This window comes from Echiichthys vipera, assembly GCF_963691815.1.
Source record: "Echiichthys vipera genome assembly, chromosome: 16".
In the NCBI taxonomy this organism is placed as follows: Eukaryota; Metazoa; Chordata; class Actinopteri; order Perciformes; family Trachinidae; genus Echiichthys; species Echiichthys vipera.
In genome coordinates, this window is record NC_139841.1 from 9,331,727 (window position 1) to 9,357,094 (window position 25,368).

The 25,368-nt window shown below is 40.2% G+C and overlaps 2 protein-coding genes across 2 annotated transcripts; both read right to left on the reverse strand.

Annotated features, from left to right (window-relative positions):
- Positions 1–498: 498 nt before the first annotated feature.
- On the reverse strand, positions 499–10,993 carry LOC310959099 (bile salt-activated lipase-like; the record flags this gene model as incomplete). The annotated part of the gene is made up of 11 exons (XM_083930333.1): positions 499–679; positions 790–999; positions 1,179–1,382; positions 1,847–2,033; positions 2,455–2,569; positions 2,703–2,810; positions 8,918–9,048; positions 9,174–9,371; positions 9,454–9,573; positions 10,469–10,616; positions 10,928–10,993. The coding sequence occupies 11 exons, from the start codon at positions 10,991–10,993 to the stop codon at positions 499–501; spliced, it is 1,668 nt and encodes a 555-aa protein (XP_083786459.1).
- A 1,729-nt stretch (positions 10,994–12,722) lies between these two features.
- Positions 12,723–22,916, reverse strand: gtf3c5 (general transcription factor IIIC, polypeptide 5; the record flags this gene model as incomplete). Its single annotated transcript, XM_083930113.1, has 11 exons — positions 12,723–12,913; positions 14,008–14,147; positions 14,827–14,909; positions 16,054–16,142; positions 17,275–17,355; positions 17,587–17,701; positions 18,226–18,330; positions 19,556–19,739; positions 19,895–20,096; positions 20,310–20,508; positions 22,713–22,916. 11 exons carry the CDS (start codon positions 22,914–22,916, stop codon positions 12,723–12,725), a joined length of 1,593 nt encoding a protein of 530 aa, XP_083786239.1.
- Positions 22,917–25,368: the final 2,452 nt, after the last annotated feature.

Consider the following 25,368-nt stretch of genomic DNA (forward strand, 5'->3'; position numbering starts at 1 on the left):
CCTAAAAAAAAGAACTTTAAAACTCTTTGGCTAAATCAAAATATCATGTAGTGATATAGCTCAAAATAGCATGTTTTAACAGAGCTTCTAAACATGGGTGATAAGTGGTTTTCAGTGGAAATTGGTGGTAGGAATAGTAAATATGTTTATCTGAAAACAGTGGTCAAATAAAACACCAGATAGTTCTGAGATTACATTTTTCAATGATCTCTATTTTCTCTATGACATTTGTATGATATAAAACTTGATTTGCTTGCCTTAAGTTTAATTTGTACATAAGATCAGTACCAAAATATTATTTTGCACATCATCATCCAAAAATCCTATAACCAGGTTCCATATGCAAAGTGAATTTGCTTAGCACTGCATATTGTAGATTTAAAAAACTCTACACATCATAACATGAAACCAAAAAAATCTAATTTGTTTTTGTCATCAATTTATTTTTTAATGAACCAATACTTGTACAGTGCAGATGTACAGGTGATTATAAGGTCTTTATTCTGAGATTGATTTGGGAAGGTTGGGCAGGACGCTGGTCCAGAAATGCACATAACGCACTCTCAACTTCTGTCCCACATAGTTCCTGTCCATCTTAGAGTTGATCTCCAGGTACTGGTGTCCAGTGCTGGTGAATTTAGGCCAGGTAGTGGGCACACGCTCCCCTTTGTTGGGGTCTCTGTGGACATAACCAGAAAAAAGAGGAACTGAATAGAGGCAGTTTTAGTTTTCTATTTGAATGTCTGGTTTAGGCTTGTTTGATTTCTGTGAAGCTCCTAAATCATATACCCTGTTTTGGCAAAGTTAGTCCAGTAGGCGATCATGTAGCCAGAGACGTCACGATGGCGAGGCCAGTACGCCAGTGGTGTGGTGAAAGGCTTTCCGAACACATACTGCAAGTCATCAGCGTGGTCTGCACCCATCCAGCTGGGGTAGGGCCTGGCAATGCCGCCCATACGGTTGGGCTGAGAGAAGATGTAGGAGTAGGTGCGGCCAGTTCTTTGGTGAGACAAGGAAAGAAAAGGGTTTTGACAATGACTACACCAAAGAGGGGGTACCCTGGGGTTTAAGAAAAGTCATACCCTGGTTATATTCCTCATGGTTTCACGCAAGGTGTGGTACAACAGGGCTAATAAATAAAGGACAGTGAAATTTGTAAATCAAGATCTTATTCTCACGTAGCGTTGGCAGCATGAAGGTAGAGAGCAGCCTGAGTTGGAACCAGAAAGATGTAGTCTGTTCCAATCTCTACAACAGTTTTCTTGATGGTCTCCCTGCTGGGGTTTGAGCCCCAGGTTGAGGTGTATGTGGAGTAAGCATTTTCCAAACCAGCCTTTCCCTTCTCCTTAGTGTATGAAGCAAGGAGTCTCTTCACATCCTCACTGCAATGAGGAAAGTTTGAAAATGATAAAACACCATAGCACCGTATGTTGTAAAACAATCTGATCCGTTTTTTTGTGGTTTGAAACCAATCATTCTACCGGCTTGATCCTACAGTGAGTTGATCCTGAAAGCAGTTACGAGTCCTGAAAACAAAGTGAGACTAAGCAGGGAACCGTCCAACAATGTTCTGAAGGTTCAATAAAACGTACAGGATTATTATACAAAATTTCAGTTCATTCCTATGATGTGAGAATAGGTAGGTACGAATTGGGAATCAACAGAAGAAGTGATGGTGCAAGGTTAGGTTACGGATAATGGTAGAGGGAGCTAAACTGTGGAACAATGAGTTATACAGAGTCTGGAGAGAAAACGTTTTCACAGAGTCACAACACCACATTTCTCACAATAGTACAGTGTTACAGAATTGTCAATGTTTCTCATTGATCAAATGGATTAAACTCACATAGGGGTGTCCACCAGGGGGGAGTTGATTGTAGGAACATCCATACCAGTGAAGAGGTGTCCATCCATGTCGTTGACTCCAGCGATGTAGTCGATGTCAGCCGCATTGTGAAACAAGTTGGAAGGCTCATCCGGCAGGAAGTCACCGTCGATCACAGGAGACAGGGCCAGGTTGCCTACAAGGGGGTCTGACAGAGGTAGATACAGGCAGACACTTACTATGTACAGTACTAAATAAGTTTTCTATAACTGGCATTGTACTTTGCTAGATCAATGGAAATTGGCCCCACACAGAGTTTCTGCACACTGATTTTCTTCTATCATATATGCATTAAATACAAACATGAATAGAACTAAACTCTTAATATGATAGGAATTTCTCAAAATTGCTAGTTTGAATCAAACATATTAGCACCATTTAAAGCCATTGTAGTATGGGTAGCATTTGATATTTGACAGTGTGGCAGCCATTTCCACAGATTTGCATGTGTGGGTGCAGTGGGGTGCCATTATGGCAGAAGAAAATGCACAATGAGATAACTTTCTGACCTTTCCATTACACTGATAAAACACCCATAAAGTATGTAGTGACTAAATTGCAGCCCTTACTATCAGGTGAGCTGGCCACACTGAGAGAGCCCGCCAATGTAAGGAGTGCAGGATCAGTCATCTTCAAACAGGCAGCCATAGATTGATCAGTGGGGCAGTTGACCTTCAGAGCAATCTGGGGAGAGGGTTCAAATAAACTTCAATTGTTTCACAGCCCTGACGTTATATACACCTTTAAATTCCAGTTAAATATTCCCAAAAAGTGTTCAATATAATAAATAAAACATGTCAGTGAAGCAGTTGTTTACCTCCTCTGCAAACCTGCGGGGGTTCTTGTTGACAGCCCATGGGCAAAGGGCGACACCGCTCTGAGAGATGGCTCTCTTGAACAGCCCTTTGTTGTGGGGAGTAAGAATCTGTGGGCAGATAAAACAGTATTTTTTTTAAATTTTCTTTCAACTAAGTATGAGTGAGTTCCAGTAATGGTGGCTTGTTGAGAGGATGCACTTGTCTAGACTCCTCTACCATTAGAAATATTTTTGACAGGAATAATTGGAACCTTAAATTAGTTGTATGGTTGTCAGTGAGAACTGTGATGGCTCTCTTGCAAAGTATCCCTGGTAAAAACTCAAAAATGCGGGTTCAGTTGATATTGTCGAGCTTCACTTCTAAATTGAGCACTGAAACTAGCTGTTAAGATAGTGAGGCTAGCACAGATGCGGCCAGATGGTGAGCACACTGCTGGAGAGGGGTTACACGACGGCTCAGCAGTTATATTGGTTGCTATCGCAGACTTGAAAATGTATTTTTCTTCCAAATTTCATGGTATTTTGTTAGAAATGGAGAACATAAAAAAGGACATGAAGTGTGTCAAGTGGGTCAAATGTGGAGAAAAAGATTTCTGCAGTAGCAGACAGCATCAAATCCCTACAAGCTTAAGTCCAGAGCCTCAAAGGTAAATTTTAAAAACTACATCCATTATAATGAGTTCAGTGTTCATCATAATGGATGTAGTTTTTAGTGTCTATGTTTATTTTAAATCTCTTTCTCTGTATAGTATTTACTGAATGGGAAGTCCATTTAGTGCTACTGTCTATGTTTGGTGGTCTAAGGGTTACATTTTATTTATGGGACTGCAGAGGACTAAAACATTGAAAAAGGTAGAACATGTGATGAGTAGGTTAAATTCTAATCACTCAGATAGAGTGTTGCTTCAGGAAATGCATCTGGTGTATGGACAGCATTATGTATTCAGCACCCTTTAGCTCCATAAATCAATACTATTTGAATAGGCTCATGTTACAAGAGTAACTACTGGCAGTCACTAATGCAAAGCTTCATGTCTTGGAAATAAATTCATCACAGTGTGGCTCAAAATATCCTGATGGAATGAACTTCTCAAATAAGGGAAAATTAAGGAATGTTGCTTGTAATCTGCAAGAGTGAAGTGGTAAGAGTGCGCTTTTTACCAATCATGTTGCCTTCAGCAAGTCAAATTGCACTTTTTGGCAACATTCAGGACTCACAACCCACCAACTCCAAGGCCGGTTGCTTTGAGCAAAGGAAAATAAAAGCAGTTTTGCCACCAATGTCACTGCAGTAAAAGAAGGAGTCATACAGATAGATAGATAGATAGATAGATAGATAGATAGATAGATAGATAGATAGATAGATAGATAGATAGATAGATAGATAGATAGATAGATAGATAGATAGATAGATAGATAGATAGATAGATAGATAGATAGATAGATAGATAGATAGATACATAGATAGATACTTTATTCATCCCCTCAGGGAAATTCAATGTGTCCCATAGCTCACAGTACACAGTACACATCATAAGTACACCATAAAAAAGACAGTCATTCAACAATAAAAGAAATATGAATAAATAACAATATAAATAAAGAATAATACAGTAAAAGAAGAAAAGAAGTGATAAAAGAAGTGAGGAGGTGGAGGATGGATTGGGTTGGGCCTGGCACCAGAGCCAAAGTCAGCGGCCCCTGTCCACTACTGAACTGTTGAACAGCCTGATGACCGTAGGGGCGAAGGACCTCCTGTGGCGCTCAGTCCTCGAGCGCAGCGCAGTTAGCCACCTGCTGTGGCTACTGCTCTGCTCTATCAGGGTGTGGTGGAGGGGGTGGTTGGTATTGTCCATGATGTCAGACAACTTGGTCCACATCCTCCTCTCCACCACAGCCCCCAGTGAGTCTAGGCACCTACCCAGTACTGAGCCTGCTTTCCGGATCAGTTTATCCAGCCTTCTGGTGTCCCTCTCGGTCGCACTGCCTCCCCAGCAGACAGCAGCATAAAAGATGGTACTTGCCACCACCGACTGGTAGAACATGTGCAGCATTTCCACACGGACATCGAACGACCTGAGCCTCCTCAGGAAGAAGAGCCTGCTCTGGCCCTTCCTATAGACCGCATCAATGTTGACAGACCAATCGAGCTTGCTGTCCAGGTGCACCCCCAAGTACCTGTAGGACTGCACCACCTCGATGTCCTCGCCCCTGATGTTGACCTGCTGCAGTGGTGGCTTAGACCTGCGGAAGTCGATGACCATCTCCTTGGTCTTCTTGACGTTTAGGATGAGGCTGTTCCTCTCACACCAGCTGCCGAAGGCTCCCGCAAGGTCCCTGTACTCCGCCTCCTGTCCCATCCTCACATGTGCCATAAAAGCTGTATCATCAGAGTACTTCTGGATGTGGCAGGACTGTGAGTTGTAGCTGAAGTCCGATGTGTACATGGTGAACAGGTACAGAGCCAGCACAGTCCCCTGCGGAGCCCCAGTGCTGCACTCAACCGACCCAGAAACACAGCTCCCCAGTCTGACATATTGTGGTCTACTAGTCAAATAGTCAGTGATCCAGGATGTGAGCGCAGGTTCGACTCCCATAAGTCCCAGCTTCTACAGTACCTCAATATACAGGAAACAAGACCAGGTCCTCCTCTACTCACAGCTATCTGTTTTGTTTAAAAAGTAGTCACACAGTGGATAAATACTCACAGTTCTAAGTTAAATTAAATCGGGAAAAGATTACTTTTAGAAAGGTTAGGTGAATCTGTAAAGAGAATTTGACAAGAATGGCACCTTTTAAGAAAGAACACATCACATTTCTAAATGACATGATAACTCAAGGATATGCTGAGATGATGTCTGCTGACCAACTAAAACAAAGTGATAGAAAGGCAGCATATAAAGGGATATCACCAAACTTACAACTCTTGCAGGGCCCAGATCTAACCAACACACTTATTGTTGTCCTCATTCGATTTAGGCAAGAGCCTGCTGCTGCTCATGGCCGACATCCAAGCCATGTTTCATCAAGTTCATGTCTCAGATAAGCACATCAGCTTTGGAATATCGTATGGAAGTACATCTGTTTGGAGAAGTATCATCACCAAGTTGTGCAAATGATACTTTATAATGTCCAACACTTCCCTCCTTAAGTAGCCAGTATAGTCACACATAACTTTCATGTGGATGACTACCTGAAATCCATGGTTTCAAAGGAGGAAGTGGTGCAAATGATCAAAGATATTACTGCTCTCTGGTCTTGAAGAAGGATTCAATCTTTCAGAGTGGATCAGCAACAGCCACACAGTGCTGCTATCAATCGCGGATGACAAAATAGCAAAGGAAGTGATGGAACTGAATTTGGATACAATCCAACTTCCAATGGAGCGAGCACTAGGACTTCACTTGTGCGGCAAAACTGATGAGTTCAGGACCTCAGTACGAAAACAGCCCCAGACCCACAGAGGCATTTTGTCAGCGGTCAGTTCAATGTATGACCCTTTGAGATTTCTAGCCCTGTTCAGTATGCCTGCCAAGCTTTTAGTGCAGGAGCCTTACAAGAGAAACTTGAGGTGGGATGAAGCTATTCTCCATTCCTTCCCTAAGCAATGGTCTAATTGGCTGGAGGACCTCAAAAAAAAGTGGCTGAGTTCAAAGTGGAACACTGCATTAAACCCAGAAACTTTGGAAACCCTGTTGCAGTACAGCATCATCACTTCCAGCATCAGTCAAGTTGAATATGGAAATGTGTCTTAGTTTAGCCTGGAAAAGGATCATAATGTACACATTACATTTCTCTTGGGAAAGGCCAGAGTTACTCCACTTAAGCAGACTATAATTCCTCGACTGGAACTCAAAGCTGCTGTTCTTGCTTTTCAAGTTGATAAAATGTTTCAGAGGGAGTTGCAACTTTATCTTGAGAAGTCAGTTTTCTGGACTGTATTTGTAATGAAACCACATATTTGTGGCAAACAGAACTTCTGTCGTCCAAGAAGCAGCAGATGTGGATAATATGGTTATGTGGGTTCCAAGGAGAATCCGGCAGATGAAGCCTCAAGTGAAATGAGAGCTGAGGATTTCCTGAAAGGATCTTGATGTGATTCCTGTACATGACCCAGAGGTCAAAAAGGACTTGAATCAGCCAGACACTGCTTTGCTTTTTTGAAGTATTACATTGGTTTGGTTATGGAGATACATTCAGATAGATTAAACTATTATATATGAACATATGTGGAAATTAACCAATGGAACTACATCGAAACCATTCAAAATATGACCGGGATATCAGCAGGGATGTTTCTATCACCCTTATTATTTTTGCTAGCAACTGGACCATTCCTGTATGATTACACATAACTGGTATTAATATACCCACAGGGATAGAGAATCGCCTTTTTGCTGATGATGTTGTTATTATTTTTTTTTAATTTGGAACACTTTATCCCGGCCCTGACTGAGTTGATAAATTAATTTTGACAGATAACAGGATGCAAAGTAAACAAAGATAAATCTGAATTAACGTTGCTTAAAACAAGGGAACATATTAACTGAAAAGAAATCTCAATTCAAGATAGTAGACCGTTTTACATACCTGGGTATAAAGATAGTGCCTTCATTGGGGTTGATTATACCCCCATGGTTGACTCAATTACTGCCTCTATAGACAGATGGTACTCCCTACTTATCCCGCTTATAGGAAAAATTGGAATACTTGAATCCAACATAATGTCCAATTCTGGGGTATGAGTCACCAGCATGCCCTCTGTGCCTAAAGAGAGGGACCCTGGAGCACATCCTCAGCTACTGTTCAAAAGCCCTGGGCGAAGGGTGCCACTACTGGCGCCATGACCAAGTCTAAAGGCCATAGCGGACACCCTCTGCAGCGGAATCAACCGCTGCAAGCGCTTCGCCTAGTGAAGAAAACAATCTCTCTAGTCAGAGCTGGAGAGAAGCCTACAGCAGCTGTCAGGAGCACCTCATCTGCCCTGCTAGCAACAGCGCAGGATTGGGAGCTTAAAGTTGACCAGGGGAAGCAATTGAAGAACTGTTGCCATATCATTGCTAAGGCCAGTAATAGTGCTGATGTCAGAAACCTCCAAAGAGGTCATTTCTTATAACTCACCGGCCTTGGAAGGACCGCATTGAGGACGTCAACGAGAGGAAAAGGGCAAAATACAAAATACAAAATACACCGGAGCAGCGGTTGGCGAGCAAGGTGTTAGTCCATTGAAGTGGGATGCAGAGGGTTTGCAGGGCCTACACCATGAGGGCCATCAAGTCGGCCACAGAGGCAGCAGAAGTTGCTTCAAGGTCGCTGTGGATCAGGAGAGGAGAGCCGTGCGTGGGGTAGAGCTACCTGGACACAAGCAAGAGGTGAGGGTGTCTGATTGTTGAAAGACCTGAAACACTAGATGACCCCAGGTTACATCACTGATGGTGTGTCCAGGTGCATCGAAAGTTGATGAATTTTAATAACTCCTGTATTCTTTTCAAATGATCCCACTATTCTCACAAGGCCATTGTAAGATGTCTTTGGAATATTAGACACTCCAGACTACGTTTGGCACTCCTGTACCTCCCTTATGATAGAGGAGGACTCAAGTACCCCAACCCAGATTTGGTATTATTGGGCAATCCAACTGAGGATACCGAAGTTCTATTTTCTTAAATAAATCCTCTCCTTCTTGGAATAGCAGTGGAAAGTATTTGTACTCAGAAAAAGTTAAAATCTTAAAAAAGAATACAAGACAATCCTATCGTTTGGAAATGATTACAGTTGGGTATCGGGTTGGATAATAACCTGGGGAAACCTCTCACGCTTCAGCCCAATATGGGATAACCATTTTCCCACCAGGCAGATTAGATTCAGGTTTTATAAAGTGGACTGAGAAGTTGGTAGAAGAGTTAGGAACACGTGAATTCCATCCATGTGAACTGTATTTGAGCTTGACACAAAAACAAATAATGAAGGTATGACATGAGTGTGACAACATAGGAATCTTTTTCCCTTAAGATCACAGAGATGTTTGTGTTGTTTATTATTAATTAATCATTAATCATTAATTGTATATATATTTATATAAAATATTTTTTTCCCATTTTTGGAATATCATTGAATATTAATAATAAAGATATTAATAGAAAAAATGGATGGATTTAATGTTATCTATCATCTCACACAATGAGCTAGGAGGAAAGAAAAAAAAAGCTTCTCACCTGGAAGTTGACACTGGCTCCACCTGCAGACTCTCCAAAGATGGTGATGTTATCAGGGTCTCCTCCAAATGAGCGGATGTTCCTGTGCACCCAGGCGATAGCGGCGTGCTGGTCCCAAAGACCATAGTTTCCTGACACGGATCAAACTTTTCAGTCAATCACGGCAGAAATGACTAATTTAATGGAATAATATATAAAATTGGCAGACAGCCCAACATTTTGTAGGTATAATTCTGAAAAACAAATTGGCACTAACCAGGTAAGTCAGAGTCTCCAGTGCTCAGGAAGCCCAGAGTGCCCACACGGTATCCGAGTGTCACCACAATAACATTCCCTCTGTCTGCTATCTCTTGCCCGCTGTACAGATAGTTAGACAGGAAGTTAGCACCCATGGAGCCTCCAGCCAGGAAACCTCCTCCATAGATCCAGACCATGACTGGCAGATCAGTGGACACTAGAAGACAAAGGAAAATGAGAGGCAGTTGTAGTGTAGATCAAATAGGGACGACACTCTGTTGGCTTCTCTCAGTCTTTACCTGAGCGGCCGTGAGGAACCCACATGTTAAGGTAAAGACAGTCCTCACTGCCTCTGGTATCCGTCATGATAAGATTCACCTGAAGGCATCTCTTCCTGTACTCAGTGGCCTTCAGAACACCTAACAAGAAACACACACAGTATAAAAGCACTCTTGAAACATACAGGAATAAATGATGTATATTTTCATGACATAAAATAAAAGGTGGCAGAGTCGACTAACGGAAGTTACAGTTATGATTGCTAAAGCAACAAATGGGTGGAAGACATGCCTGATGGGAAGGATCAAACATGTGGTGTGAATTATTGTTTGTATTTTTTTTTTAAATAAATGATGTACGTTTTCATGATACATAACACAACATTTACAATCAACTCAATTAAAGTTAGAAGAGAAGGAGTGGAAGAATTGACTGACGGAGCAATAATTGCTAAATATGCAAACACAGTGTTTTTGTGGTGGGATTTGTTTGTAGTTTTTCATCTAGACATAAAATGCAGTAGGAGATAAGTTAAAAGGGACATAAGAGCTCATTTTCAGGTTTATACTTTCTGGGCTTCTACTAGATTATGTGTACATGCTTTAATATTCAAAAACACATTCTTTTCTGCCCATTCTGCTCTGATGCGTCTGTATTCATGGGTCTTCCACATCTGAACTCTTGCCGTCTCTGCTCCATCACTGCAGACGAGGAATGGCTTCAGCAGCACTTTCTACCTATATATATATATATATAGGTAGAAAGTGCTGCTACAGTGCTGCTGAAGCCATACTATATATATATATATATATATATATATATATAGTATGGTTGTGACAGAAGTACTGATGGCTTGTTGAAAAAAAAAACAGTTTCTGAATACAGGCCATGAGCATTTTCCTGTAAATTGGGTGTTTTGATACTTTCACAGCAGGTGGAGGTGCTACATAAATATATAGCACCTCCACCTGCTCTATAATTACAAAAGCCATGGAAATCTCACTTTTTACAATAATAATAAATCAGTCTACCCACCGTCCCAGCCAGGGTGACGCTTTGGTTTCTCAAATCTTCCAGGGATGTCAGCAAAGGGAATCCCCTTAAAAATGTCCATGTGATGACGGAACCCAAGACGAATGTTTTCACCCTGCACCATACCTCCCTCTGTGTACACCACCCCGAGCTACAGACGACCAAGCACAAACAAGCGCAAGAAATGTACTTGATTGAATTGTTGAAAAAGCATGTTAACAAAAAATTATATATTTTTTATTTTACATATAAGTTCACCAATGAAATGTGGCATGTTTTGGAAAAAGGTAACATTTGAGTCAGTCATGCAACACTGTAGCAGTATAAATAATGTTCTGGTAAAAAAATAAACAGGGTAGAATAAAATATACCAATCAGTGATTAATGATTAACAAATTTAACAAATAATCAGACTTTCTTCATTAAGAATAGGAGCTGTAGTAATTTTTTTGTGACACTTACAGAGGTCCCAGAGACCATCTCCAGAAACGCAGCAACAGCTACGAAAATTCCCAGCTTCGCCATCATGACTCCACTGAGAACCAGGTTGATCGTTGGTCACATTTTTATAAAGTACACCCCTCCCCTGAACAACACCTGACCAGTCTGTTGGCATGCATCACCAACTGTTACGTAACCCATTAAAACCTCTTTGGCTAAATCAAACATAAAATATGTACTGATCAAACAAAAATGGAGGCCAATTTCATAGCTTTTAAACATGGAGAGAAGTGGTTTGCAGTGGGCATCGTTACTAGGAAATGTGAGTGTTTATCTGTGTTACATGGTAGTTTATGTGATTGTATTTCTTATCAGACCTGAAGAACTAGCTGTTCTCCAGCCCACATGAAACTGCCCACATGTAAACTGACTAATGAAGTCGGTTAAGGATGGTCATGACAACCGACTAATTCTGTATTTTCATGTAAAGCTCTCCTCTCCATGGAGCCAAATAGTCAACAGTTAAAAAGTGATGGAAAATAAAAAGGGGAAAAGGGGGCCTGCCTTGTTTTGTGCTTTGAAATTGCTCTTTGCCTCTGCTTAAAGTCCTCTCAACCTCGGGGAACAAGTAGGTTTAAATCTTGGATACAATTCAACACTTAAATGTGAAATCAGTGAGAGGAAGAAGATAGAAGGGACATTCGGCATCCCCTAAGCCCAATGTCTGGTGTTGGACTTGGGCTGGGCCTTAAAGGAGAACTACACCCATTTCATAATGCATACGTGTTCCTATGGTCCAAGACAAATTTGAGATCAAGTCATCAATAATAAACTGTGAAAGTGCTCCATCGACAATTAATTATATTAAAGATGACACTAAGGACTGCCAGGAGAAGGATCTGAGTATGGGAACATTTCATGTTTCACAACTAACAATAATAAAATAAAGCTCATTTGGGCATAAAAGAGAAAAGAAGAACTCTCAAAGTGCTCCACTCACTGTCTATGGAGCCGCTACAGACTTTATACTTACAGCTGCGTATCAGCAAAACCTCTGCTGAGTTGACACAGCTGTCCAACCCGATTACAATTCACACTGCTGTAGCAATTTCCAGAGGTAACCCTTGTTATATTGTATGATCCTGTTCCTTACACTGCAAAACTGGGCTCGCAGTTTAGTCAATTAAAGTGGACAATAACATCTCTCCAAAATGTTACGTTATCATTTTTACTGCTGCCAGCGAGTGTATGCATATATATATATATATATATATATATATATATATATTCCTGTATAGAAATGGGGACATACTGTATGCATTTGTTATCATATTTACATGTCTATGTAAAGCCATGTCCAGCCAGGAACACAACCCACCAGGAAGACACAATGCTGTTAAATTAATAGCAGTTTCTAGCATTTTAATCAACCTTCCTGTATGTTTTCTTACTCATTCTCATTGCGGTTTTATGAGTTTGTCATGATTTCTTTCTCTGTCTTTCTTTGAATAATAATTTCTTATTGCTATCAAATAAAGAATACACAGGATGATACTGCCTCATGGCATTTCTAAGGTATTTGCGTGGACAATCTTGTGTTTTTTTTAAATTCTAATATTAGGAGATAAACCTGCATCTTGATATTTTCGGCATTAACGTAAAACATAATTACAAAGATGATACGGTACTTCGCACAAAGCACTGGAAATACTTCCATTTTTATTTACATTGGACTTAAAAAAACTCAAACATATCACCAGAAACTACTTATGTCCAATATTAACAGTCAAGATTAATGTCATTTATATTATGTCTCTTATTGCATGTAATCTAGAATTTCGGTCTCCATCTCGTTTTCGCTTCCCTCTGACGGCTGAAACTCATCATCCTCATCTTCGTCTTCGTCATCCTTGTACTCGTCATCCTGCACCTCTTCCTCCACATTCAAATCTGTGTATTTTGAACACACGCCTATGCGTCTGCGTTTCTTTGGAAACTCGGGCAATGCTGAGGGAGAGAAAAACATCAGTTAACAAGAGGAATTACTGTATTTATCTCATATCGTGCGTAATGTCAGCAGATCATAACATAGCAGGTATAGAAATAACCTGCAGATCCTCTAGGTCAAAATGAGACCACACTGTTTTTGAGCCACGACAAAGGCCAAACTGTGGCCTGCATCAGACTTTGTACGCCTAGTTTTTAACAAACGTCCATTTTCAGTGCTTCAGTTTAACAACTGACCATGATAACTGCCGACTCACAGCCAAATAAATCTTGGTTGCTCGTATTGACGGCAGCTTTTGAACATGATTTTACTTCATCAATCAATTGTAAATACATAATTTATTATTATTATAATTATTTGTATTTATTATCTGCGTCAACTATTTACGCAAGTTACTACCAACAATCACGGACACATTCAGCTAAAAGTGACCAGTTAACACCGTCGCTTGTTAAACAAAAACACCGGAAATGCCTTTTGCTATGTCATTTATCAATAAAATAGGTGTATCAGAAACTGAGAAGCACAAGAGGTCCTTAACAAGAGGAATTACTATCTCATATCACACACATACACACAAAAACAAAAACACGACTGAACGCATGATCCAATCCAGGCTTAGACTAACCAGAGATGTTCTCGCATGCCTCCACGCTGAAAGGACAATCCAAAGATGGATAAAACTCTTGATGAATTGAAGTAATAGGGGGCTGTGTTTAACAACAGCAAAACACCCATTAACATACTCTCACACAACTCGAGCAGTATGATCCACGTCTCACTTATCCAGTTGTATGCTCAGTACTTCCCAAACACATGCATTTCCCTGAAACCTAACCATTTACAACACTTCCACATAAAAAGTCTCCTTTTTTAAAAAACCCAATTCATGCTTACAAAGTAGTGTATGTTCACATTTTAAGCCCATTTTTGTGGATATCCAATGGTTGTAAATCAGGTCCCAGGTCACACTTTTGGCCATGTTGTGTCTACAGTAAGAAGAAAGTGCTTTACCAGTGTAAATGTAACTAATGTGTAATCACACATGTCCATGAGGGGACCCAGAACGGGTTGTGAAGGATATTTTCCTTACATGGTCTCTGGGCTCGGATGACCTTCTTGATCATGGCTGAGATCATGTCCCTCAGCTTGTCTTTGGTGCCAAGAACGCACCAGCCGTCCCGCTCGTCACACACCTGCTCAGTATTGCCCTGCTCAATCACCTGAGTGATACTGGACACACAAATAGCTGCATTACACTCAAACAGTAGTGGACACTTCAGTGCAATGTTATGGTTCTTGTTCTTATTCTTTAGTTGAGTATTTTCTTTTTTCAGAGGCAAATAAGGTACTTTTATAATATTTTCACTTCACAGCATTTATTGGATAACTTTTTCGTTAACTAGTGTATTTAGACTGATTCTACTAAATATAAGGTAAACAACAAATAAAGTATGATGTATTATTGTAGTTTAAGATGTTAGTGTTCTCCAGGGGAGCTAACCAGCAGTATATACAGTAATTCAAATTAGCTCTACCTTTAGCAACTGCAACATTTAACTTGAAGTGACATACACATGAATGTATCACTACCTATAAACCAATAATATAACACATTATTATGAAATGTTCTTTTACTTTTGGTACTTTTTGATATTTTTTGGTATTTCAGTTTGACTGAAGTAGTAGATCTGACTTTTTACTTCAACCACTGCACCCAAACCACAGCAAAAAGGGAGAGATGACCATATTCATTCATTACTAATGACTGTTGACTATTCTCTTTCCTTATTCTTGGCAATTAGTGCCAGTTATCGTCCAAAAAGATAAAGATTTCCACCAGGACATTTCATTGTATTTAGAACAATTTACTTAAAAAAAGAAGTTGTGTATGCACATCTCTGTAATGTACCTTTTCACATCCAAATCACAGAGCTGATAAAACATCTGTCTGTGAGGAGGCAGCATGCCTTCTTTGAAAATGTAGGATGACTCCTGTGGAAATGAAACGGAGGTCAGTTGGTCCGGCTATCATACAGATTTCATATAATCAAAGTTTTCCATGACATTGATAGGATAGGCAATACCTGACACTCCTCAACACTTTAACCTACTTTAGAGGCTTATGGTACAATAGCGTATCAGAGCCGTTTTAGGTAAGAAATAATAATTACGGCGTCTTGGAGGGGGTTGGTATTTCAAGAAAAACAAAAAAAATGTTTTACGAGAAAAAAAACTTTTCTGAGATTTTTAAAGTTCCTGTTGCACAAAAGTTATCACCTCATCTAACTCAGTAAGTTTCTTCTGAATAGACCCAATTCACACCAATGTCTCTTCAAAGTCCCGATGCTTATGATAATATGGCGGTTCTGTGTCTTCTGAATATTTCCTTATTGCTATAAATCCGATTGCAGTAATGTGATTAGATCATCGACTGCAGGCATTAAACGCAGCAAGCAGCAGCATCTGTATAATAAGGTTGATACTTTTGTTGAGCTTTTTTCTTATAAATTACTGATTTTTTTCTTTCGCATGTCTGCCTTAATAATACCATACAACTTTGAGTTTTTTTTTCATAAAATTTACCACTTTAAAAGATTAAGTTGGTAGCTTTCTATGAAAAATTATGAATTACGACACAATAAGACGATCTGGGAAAAGAAAAACAACCAATATACTTAGAGTCCCTGACAGTTTCAATGCCTGCTCTGAACTCTGCTCAAACCGAGAAACTAGGCAGCGCTGATAAATTATTAATCAATATTCTGTTACTATATTGCCTATTTTAAGCATAAAGTGTTTTCAGAAACATATTTTACTGTACTGTTTAGCTGGAAAATTCGGAAGTTTGTGATCGAGTAGAGCCAAAACCAAGCCCCGCCCACCAGCCAATCAAACTCACTCATTTTACAGCTAATTTCTTCATAATTGTTAAACCCACAATGACCTGAACATGCCATTGCATTAAGGAGAACCAAAGTGTCTGGATAAATGAAAATAAATAAATACAGACATTATATAAAGTAACCATGAAATCAGTTCTGTAATTGAGCAAGAAAAGCTTGAAAGCAGCATGTTAGCGCAATGCTCCAGTAACACTGTCACATGATTAACGTTACTGCAGTGAACTTTTACTGACTTTAAGCTGGTATGTGATTGGGACCGGGTCTCGACTGGTGCTCGGACCCTCCTGAGCTGGAAGTTCCATCACACTAGCTGGCTGAGGACCTGGAAAAAAAAACCCACAAACACACACGTTTTCCAACATGTTGTTTACCATGGCAACAGCAGTGGTACGGGGGAGATTACTGAGGACTTGTTACTAGTTTCAGGATATGCACATCAAGGTTTTAACCATTTATTGCAGCAATAGGATTTTTTTTAGTTTGGTGGTCTGACTCTAGAGCAATTCTGAGCCCACTTGAAAGACTGGCCCTGAGCTCACAACCCTGCCCCTCGACATTTGATAAGAATAAACACAAAATCATCAACACTCAATGCTAGTACACAATGAGGCTGGGGAAGTTGTATTTCTGAAAGCAGCGAGGATGCACAGCTTAGTGTTTTATGTATCAGTGAATTAAGATCAGTTTGTCTTGTTTGGATTACTTTTACAATTATTTTTCTTCTATTTAATTTCATTTAATTTATTTATACATTTTTTTTATTCTTATTGTTTCCGTTCATTGTGTTCTGATTTGATTCGTTTCTTTATGTATGTGTGTATGTTTGTGTATGTGTATATGTATATATACATTTACTGTATATGTATATTATTCCATCTTGATGGAGATTGTCGAGTGATTGTGGGGAACCCTGCATGCCATGCCTCTTGTGGGTTTTCTGGGTTTCCTTTGCATGTTCTTTTTTTACTGAATGTCTTAACTGTAATCTTCAACGTGTGCTAAATAAAATCAATTGTGCAGACTGAATGAGTGTCAAAAGCTAAATGGACTTTGGTATTGTGAGAGACCAGGAATATTTCAATGATGTATGGATCGTGTCAGCATAAAACTGCCTAAACTAACACATTGCTCAATTTCATTTATCCCCAAAGCAATATCAGTCAAAAGCAACTGGACTTTGTTATTTGTCTAGGAAGACGTTTCCCCTCTCATCCAAGAGGCTTCATCAGTTCATGTACACATCTGACCAGGCTGGGACTGGTCCTAAGGTCTGGTGTGGACCATTAAAACAAGTTTGAAATGTAAGTGAAATTGGCCTTTGAATGTTCTCATTTGACCCGGACTATCAGCTTTACTTACAGCATGCCTGTGTCTTTATTTTACAAAGAGTCAAATCTCCAGAGATGGAAACTGACTTCTGAAGGAAAGTTAGTTTGAGTTTCATCTAAACTCACCTGACTTGTTGAATGTGATAGGTAGACTGTAGCTAAGGGAACTCCTCTTGGCTTTGACTGGCATGTCAGATAAGGAATATCCTAAAAGTGTGAAGAAAGAGGAACCAACAGTCAGTGTCAGGCAGACAGGTCTTGACTTTTCATTTAAGAACCAGCAAAGACAAAAAGATGGTGTACAATATCAATGAGTCGACACAGCATTACATGTTCATACTCTTGACCGATGCCAAAACCCACAGTAACTCTGAACAATAAATACATTTCACTGCAACCCGGCTTGGAAATATACAGTAAGCGCCTCAATTTTCTTACCGTGCTTGGTGCTACAGCGGATCCTGAAGTCCAGTAACTGGTATTTCTTGGAGTCTCTGTCCTTTCGGGGGTCATAGCCCAGCTTCACCCAGAGACTCCGCCAAGGACCTGTCACCTACAAAATCAAATCTGATGTTGAACTTTGGGCAGAAAAAAAGTCATTATCCCTTTTGATTTTTGTACATTTCTTTTGATTTAAACACAACTTCATTATGTCAGCAGAAGACAGATTGTATGAATCTCTTTACAAATGTACAGAGTGGACACATGAACACTTACAATAAAATACAATCAAGTAAAGTAGCTTCGCAACACTTACTGCCTCTGTGTAACTTATACTATGAAGGTTTTTTTGTATTTAAAGGGTGCTTCACACTGTCTTAATGAAATTACGCAATGTTATACATTTCCTATATCTTCCCAAATGAATTGATTTTAGCTAGGAAAATATTTCCACAGAAATTTTCCAATTTAAGACATTTCAGCTACTGCAAAGCAACACCTAGCCTTATTGCTTGGTCAAGTTTCACTGTTCAAAATATACCTGAATGGGATCATTGAAACTGGATTGAACAGCATTTACTTTTCCCCCTGAAATGCACACCCACACTGTTTACCAAGCACACCGTGTCACCTCACCATGTAGTAGGCCAAAACAGGCAGCAGGAGTTTCAGTTTATCAGGGTGGATCTCGATGTTGGCCTTGACAGCGTTCCGTGACCAGATGGGCCGGCTCTCAAACATCTAAACACAAAATGCTTTGCTTGAGATAAGATAAAAGTCCCACCTGTGTAACATTATGTGAAATAATTTTCCGACTTCAACCACATGCCATACCTGGACTGAGAACTGTTGTTTGTGATGGTTTGGCTACACTGGGAAGTAGAGTGATTTTTTAAAAAGGTCCCATAATGTCAAAATGTATTTATTTATTAGAACGCTGGTGGAGGTGCTATATAAATACTGTGAAAGTAAAATGCTCAATCTACAGAGAAATACACAGCCTGTATTCACGATACGTGCCTTTAAACAAGGTATCAGGACACTTGTACAGTTGGGATGCACTCATTGTCACACACACACACACACAGTTTCAGTACTTTGCAGTTTGAAATTGGCAAGTTACAGAGCCAGAAAAGAGTTTGTGCCACGGCCCCCACATTCTCACGTCACATTCATTTTTAGACATTCCACCTTTTTACACCGGGCACCCGGACTTGCTCAATGATCAAGGGGTCTAGGCTGCCCCTCCAAAGTGTTCTGGTGGTCTCTGCTGGACGTTACCAGAAGTTGACCTGGCATTTTCAGCTGAGATGAATTGCTTTATTGAACACACAGCCTTATCAAAGTAACACCAGCGACTGTCATGTGAGAGCATATTTACCAAACAATTGTCCATCCCACCAAGATATCAGCCCTAGTCACAACTGTACCATATACAGGAAGGAAGTGCAGTGCGTTTCATCCAGAAAAAAAACATGTTTGTTTTTTTTACATTTTTACATGCTCTAGTAGAAACCAAAATTTAAGTAGGAACCTGAAAATGAGCATAATATGGGACATTTAAGTTATTAAAGGTACTCTGTGGAGTATTTGACCACTAGTGGCGCTATAGGTTGAGGATTTTTCAAAGTGGTTCTCAGTTTTGTTTGTTCATATGCATGTGGGTGACACAATAAAGGCAGGGAAGAAGACTGCAAGCTAGCAACATGGATGTAAACAATAGCACACAAACCTAAACAGTAAGTAATTGAATGGATAGTTACCTCTGTGTGAATGATGCCCTATTTCTTATCCTTAAAAAAAAATAATCCCAAAAGAAAATGACTATGCAAAACAAGATCCTAGCTAAAGATGGTCTTTTCTAGAGGATTCTTTCCATTACAATTGTCTCTGGCATTCAGAGGGTTTGTGGTGGCTTCAGTAATCAGCAGCCATGATACAGATATATTACAGATGATACGCATACCTTTCTCAATTGCTCTTCAGCCTGCTTGTCACTCTCCTTCACACAAACTCGTTCCCAGTTGACCTTGGCTGCCTCGAGGCCCTCGGTGGGCGCAGTGGGATCAGTGAAGCTGACAAAAATGGCGTTATGGGGCCGGCGCGCACGATTCAAACCAATAAAGCTGTTGTTGTTGATGGGCCCCTTGCTGTAAACAGAAAGGACAATAAATATTCTAAACATATTCCTAATAAAGCTACAGTCACAATGAGATTAAACAAATAGAGTTTACAAAAGAAAAATGACTATGCTTCACAAGGGAAACTACCAAAATACAGTATGTAAGGTTGACGCAGCCCTTACAATGTCTTGTGACAGATGTCAGAGCGGTAATAATAATCCACAGGAGAGTCGAGGCGAGAGAAGATGGCCGGGGGAAGAAAGAGGGGAACGGGCTGCTCGAAGAACTCTTGGTTCTCTGATTTGCGGAGGATGATTTTGTCGTACAAAGAAGTGTTTTTTCCACCTTCTGAGTGCACAGCGAGGCACTGAAAGTCTGCCATCCCTGCAAAAAACAAACAAGTAAACACAACAACCAACCTCATCTACATCAGTCAATTTGTTGTATTCTTGTTAAAACAATGTCTATGAATAACGCTTATATAATAGTTTTTATTGAAAAAGACACATAAATATGGCAAAAACTAAATATAACGCACATTGTTGGACAGTAGGAAAAGGAAATGACTTCATACACTATGAGGACTTTAAATCTAACCTTGAAACTTGTATGTTGTTCCTATGACTCCGAGTATATCCATGTGGATCTCAGCGTCCTTGGGGTCCTTTTTTCTCACCCGTCGCCGCACTTTTAGGACAAGGTTGCTTGATGGGAATCGGTTTCCACACAGAGAGTGACAGAAAGGGTTTTGAGGACGGTAACGAAGCTCAAGACGCCTGTTGGGGTGAGCGAAGGTCTGTGGGAATCAAAGGAAATGCAGACAGGCATTACATGATTGCAGTTTAGCTATAGTGACGATGATGTTATGTGACCAGAGCAAAGATGACTTCACATTAAACTTTATTCAATTCACTTAACAAACTGTGTAGCAACCCATCCAGGCCTATTTAACCATTCCTCAACCCTTCCTCATTGCCTCAAGATCAGGTAATAAAGTAGAACCTACCTCAAACGGATAGGTCGTACTCATCCATAGTCAGTGTTACCTACAGTAGATTTTGGTTAGCACGCCACCAGTTTGGAGAAGCAGACAGGCACAGAAGCTAAGCAATGTACTGCTGTGGACGGGGGCAGCACTCTAAATGTAATTATTAAGCCACCTAACAAAATCACACCTCAGTGTATGCTATATTTAGAATATCTGTGCAGCTTTAACTTGCTGTCAGACAGCACTTTCCCCTTTGTCTCTACAGTGAACAGCTTTTTGTTGTCGCTGTTATAAATCACTCATTTTTACCCTGCATTTGTTTATTCCATAAACTGCTGAGTCTAACTCTTACAGCTGGTCTGTGGAGTAACACAGTGCATGGCACACTTGCACTTATGCTAGGAATATGTTGGGAAAATGAAGTGCCAAAGGTGAGGGCTGCCTGATGGAAAGGTAAAGCAGTGAAAATATTTTTAAACAAAGCGCAAACTTAAACTGATATTGATTCTTTTTAGGTGACTGAAGTACATTTTGGGCGGCAGTAGCTCAGTCTATAGGTGACTTGGCTGGAACCGGAGGGTCGCTGGTTCGAGTCCCTGTGTGGACCATGAATGGAGCGTGGACTGGTGGCTGGAGAGGTGCCAGTTCATCTCCTGGGCACTGCCGAGGTGCAGTTGAGCAAGGCCCCGAACCCCCAACTGCTCTGCACGCCAGTCACTGGCAGCCCCCCCGCTCTGACATCTCTCCATTGGTTGCATGTATATAGAACCTGTCTGTGTGTGTGTGTGTAAAAAATAGAGAGAAAATTGAATTTCCCCATTGCGGGACGAATAAAGGAATTCTTCTTCTTCTTCTTCTTCTTCATTTGCTATACTGCTTGCTTCTCCAAACTGGCGGCGTGCTAAATGTCATCAACTGTAGGTAATACACCTTTGGATGACTTTGGATAACTACCTCATACAACCCTGATTCAAAAAAGCAGAACTATCACTTTAAGGCCCTTGTCATCTAAACAGATATCGAACTGTAGTGGTGCACATTCCCATTTTCCTCTAAAAGTTGCCATCAAACAGGGCCTTTTGGGCCCCTGTGGGTCTTAAAGCTGCAGCCTTGTTTTGGGTGGCAGCAGCTCAGACATGGCTTGGTTCAAGTCCCTGCACAAGTACAGAGTGGCGTCTGTGGGCTGGTAGCTGGAAAGGTGCCACTTCACCCCCTGGGCACTGCCAAGGTGCCCCTGAGCAACACACCATACGCCCAAATGCTTGGATCCCCTCACTCTGACATCTCTCCACTAATGCATATCTATAGACCTATTCAAAGTTGTAAACATAAACATGAGCACCAGTTGATTTCCTGTTGCAGTGAATGACATCAGCAGACCGGAAGTTAACCAGGACCAAGGCTGTTGCTTAGCAATGGAAGACCATTAAAAATGTCTATAGGTCCTCTTGGTGCATTTGTGTATTTCCGGCTGTGTTTGTAATAAACAACAACAACAAAGTATACAAATATAAACCAACACAATGAGGGATTAACAAGGTGCTTCTTTCTGAAACTTTGAAATTTAGCAATTTGTTTAATTGTGCAGCTTTGATATTTAAATTCCAACACTTCTCGTTATTACAGCGTGTATTACAGCTATTACAAAACATTAGAAGAAGAAGAAGAATTCCTTTATTCGTCCCGCAATGGGGAAATTCAATTTTCACCCTATTTTTTCATTTTACACACATGCACAGGCCCGAAATACACACACACATGCACAGACAGGACCTATATACATGTGAGATGGATGGAGAGATGTTAGAGCAAGTGGGCTGCCAATGACCGGCGCCCTGAGCAGTTGGGGGTTCGGTGCCTTGCTCAACAGCATCTCGGCAGGACATGAACTGGCACCTCTCCAGCCACCAGTCCACACTCCATTCATGGTCCACACAGAGACTTGTTTTACAGTTACATCACCTATTTAAGAGCGTTTAAGGCACCGGACTGCCCCTGCTACTTCTGCTTACTTTGGACACTGCCTTTTCACCCCCGAGAGTCTCCAGCATCTTGTCCACACTGGTGACCACCGCCGGATACTCCACACACACCAGTCTGTTGTCCCGCAGCTCCACGCTGGAGGAGCTGCCGGGGACATCGACCGGTTCACTCTCACAGGACAGAGTCAGCTCTTTCAGAGTGAAGTTTAGCTGCAGCTCCTTGGAATCCGCCATTTTGGATGTAATTGTGATATTCACGCGGAGGAATAAACACTACAGGTAAACCATTAACTTCATGTAAGAAGACCATGAAAAAGAACCGCTCAAACTACACCTTACTGGTCTCGTGTGTGTCCAAGTGCAAAATAACGCCGGGCGGAAACACGAGCGCACTCATATGGTTCCGCAGGAGTGCGTCTCCTCTGTTTCACTCCTTTCGATATTCGGTCTGTAATATTCATACTGAACATTCAAGGAGAACCATTTATCCATCAATAAGGCTACTCAGACATTTTTGCAGACCTATTTTAACTGTAAAAAAAAGCGTTTCAGTCATGAAATTCACATAGTTGTTATCTTTGAGCTTTAGTGGCAATACAAGATACTCAGGTAGGATCATTTTAAACCTTGTAATATAAATATGTCTATATATATTATTCCCTTTTACATTATATTTTTTCATTTATTTATCTTTTTGTATTTTTCTTAAATATGCCATACAGTTTGTTTTTTTTACATTATGCAAATAACATTCCAGCGTTACCTATGCCCCCTAATACTTTCATTGTATGGTCTTCTATTTATGGAAGCCCGTGTCCGCCACTGAAAGAAAAAATATCGCCCTAGTAAATTATAATTCATGATAAAATCATGAGATAAAAAAGTCTAAATTATGAGATAAAAATCATAATAATGAGATAAAAAGTCATAATTATGAGATCAGAAGATAAAATCATGAGATAAAAAGTCTAAATTATGAGATAAAAAAGTCTAAATTATGAGATAAAAATCATAATATTGAGATAAAAAGTCAAAATTATGAGATCGAGTCATAATTATGAAATAAAAAGTCAAAATAATTAGATGAAAAGCTGAAATTATGAGATATTAAGTCAGAATGAGATTAAAAAAAAAAGAAAGTCATAATTATGAGATAAAAAAAGTCGACTTTTATCTCATAATCATGACTTACCATGTCGATTTTTTTCTTTCAGTGGGCTTCCATATACAGTATATTTGCAATTTTCTCAAAAAAAAAAAAAAAATAGATAAAATCAAGCAACTCAGTGTTGACCTTTGGCCACAGGGTGGCGCTGTAAAACCAAACAAAATGCATCGGATGAAGGCAATTCTCTGGCAGCAATTACCATCATGTCTCCATCAAAGTTAAACAACTCAAGTAGGTAGTAGAAGAAGTAAGCTTCTTGAATGCCTTAAGTGTATGTGAATGATCTGTCTATGTATTATTATAATTATCATTATTTAATATTGATGACTGGGTATTTTAACAGCCACTAAAAGTACATTTGTATTATTAGAGACATCCTCTGTTGTCAGAGGGACCTTCGTAAAGAGGATTTGTGTGCTATCCCTCCCTGAAACTGTCAACAGACCGTCATCCCCTCAGAGAAGAAAGAAGACTTTGAAGAAACACTTGTGTTTACCAAGTTATTTAAGATGCTGTTATATATGTGATTATAGTCTGATGTGACACTGTGTTTACTTAGATTCTAGTTTTTCTTCTTCTCTCATGCCTTTAAGGCAGTCAGTTTCTTAACAATGTGGACCGTAGCCATCTCATATTCACTTTTTTAAATCACCTTCATTTGAGTTTGACTATCGGGTTTTTGTTTCATCATAGTTCATCTACTTTTTAAAGGACAGTTGTACAGTTTGGTGAAATATTCTTAGATTTATGTCCTGTGAGATAATGTGTGAAAAAAATACAGTTAAAGTGCAAAATGACTGAAGAGTCTGCTGGAATAATGCATTCATGTGCAGTTGTAGAGATTGTGAAAATAACTTCTCTGGTTGGGGGTGGGGCTTGCATGTTCTCCCAGTGTCTCTGTGGGTTTTCTCCGGGTTCACCAGCTTCCTCCCACAGTCCAAAGACAAGCATGTGTTAAGTTAATGTGTGACTCCAATTTGCCTGTAGGTGTGAGTGTGAATGGTTGTCTGTTTCTGTTCGTCTTAATTTTCCCTGCGATGGACTGGCATCCTGTCCTGCCTCACGCCCGATGTCAGCTGGGATCGGCTCCAGCACCCCCACGACCCTGATAGGGACAAGCGGTTGAAGATGGATGGCTGGATGGATGGATGGATGGATGGATGGAGGGATGGATGTATGAATGGATGGATGGATGGATGGATGGTTAGGGGCGAGCTCGAGTATGTGATGCTGTTTTTGGTTAACTCTCATGTGCTGGGTGTAGAACTGCAATGAATTAATTATCAACCTGTGGGTTGGGACAGCCTAGCTTAGCTTCAAAATGAAAAGTAGTGAGTGAAAAAACATGCCTTTTAACCAATACAGAGGTGTCTATTTCATATTCCATCTTGTCTATTTTACACATGTAGGGATAAAACACGCGTACAGACAACAAGTAGACATTGTCGTTTAATTTAGCTCCAGTGTATGAGCTAGTTCTTAACCAACAACCACTGGGACCAGTAGCACAAAAAGGCA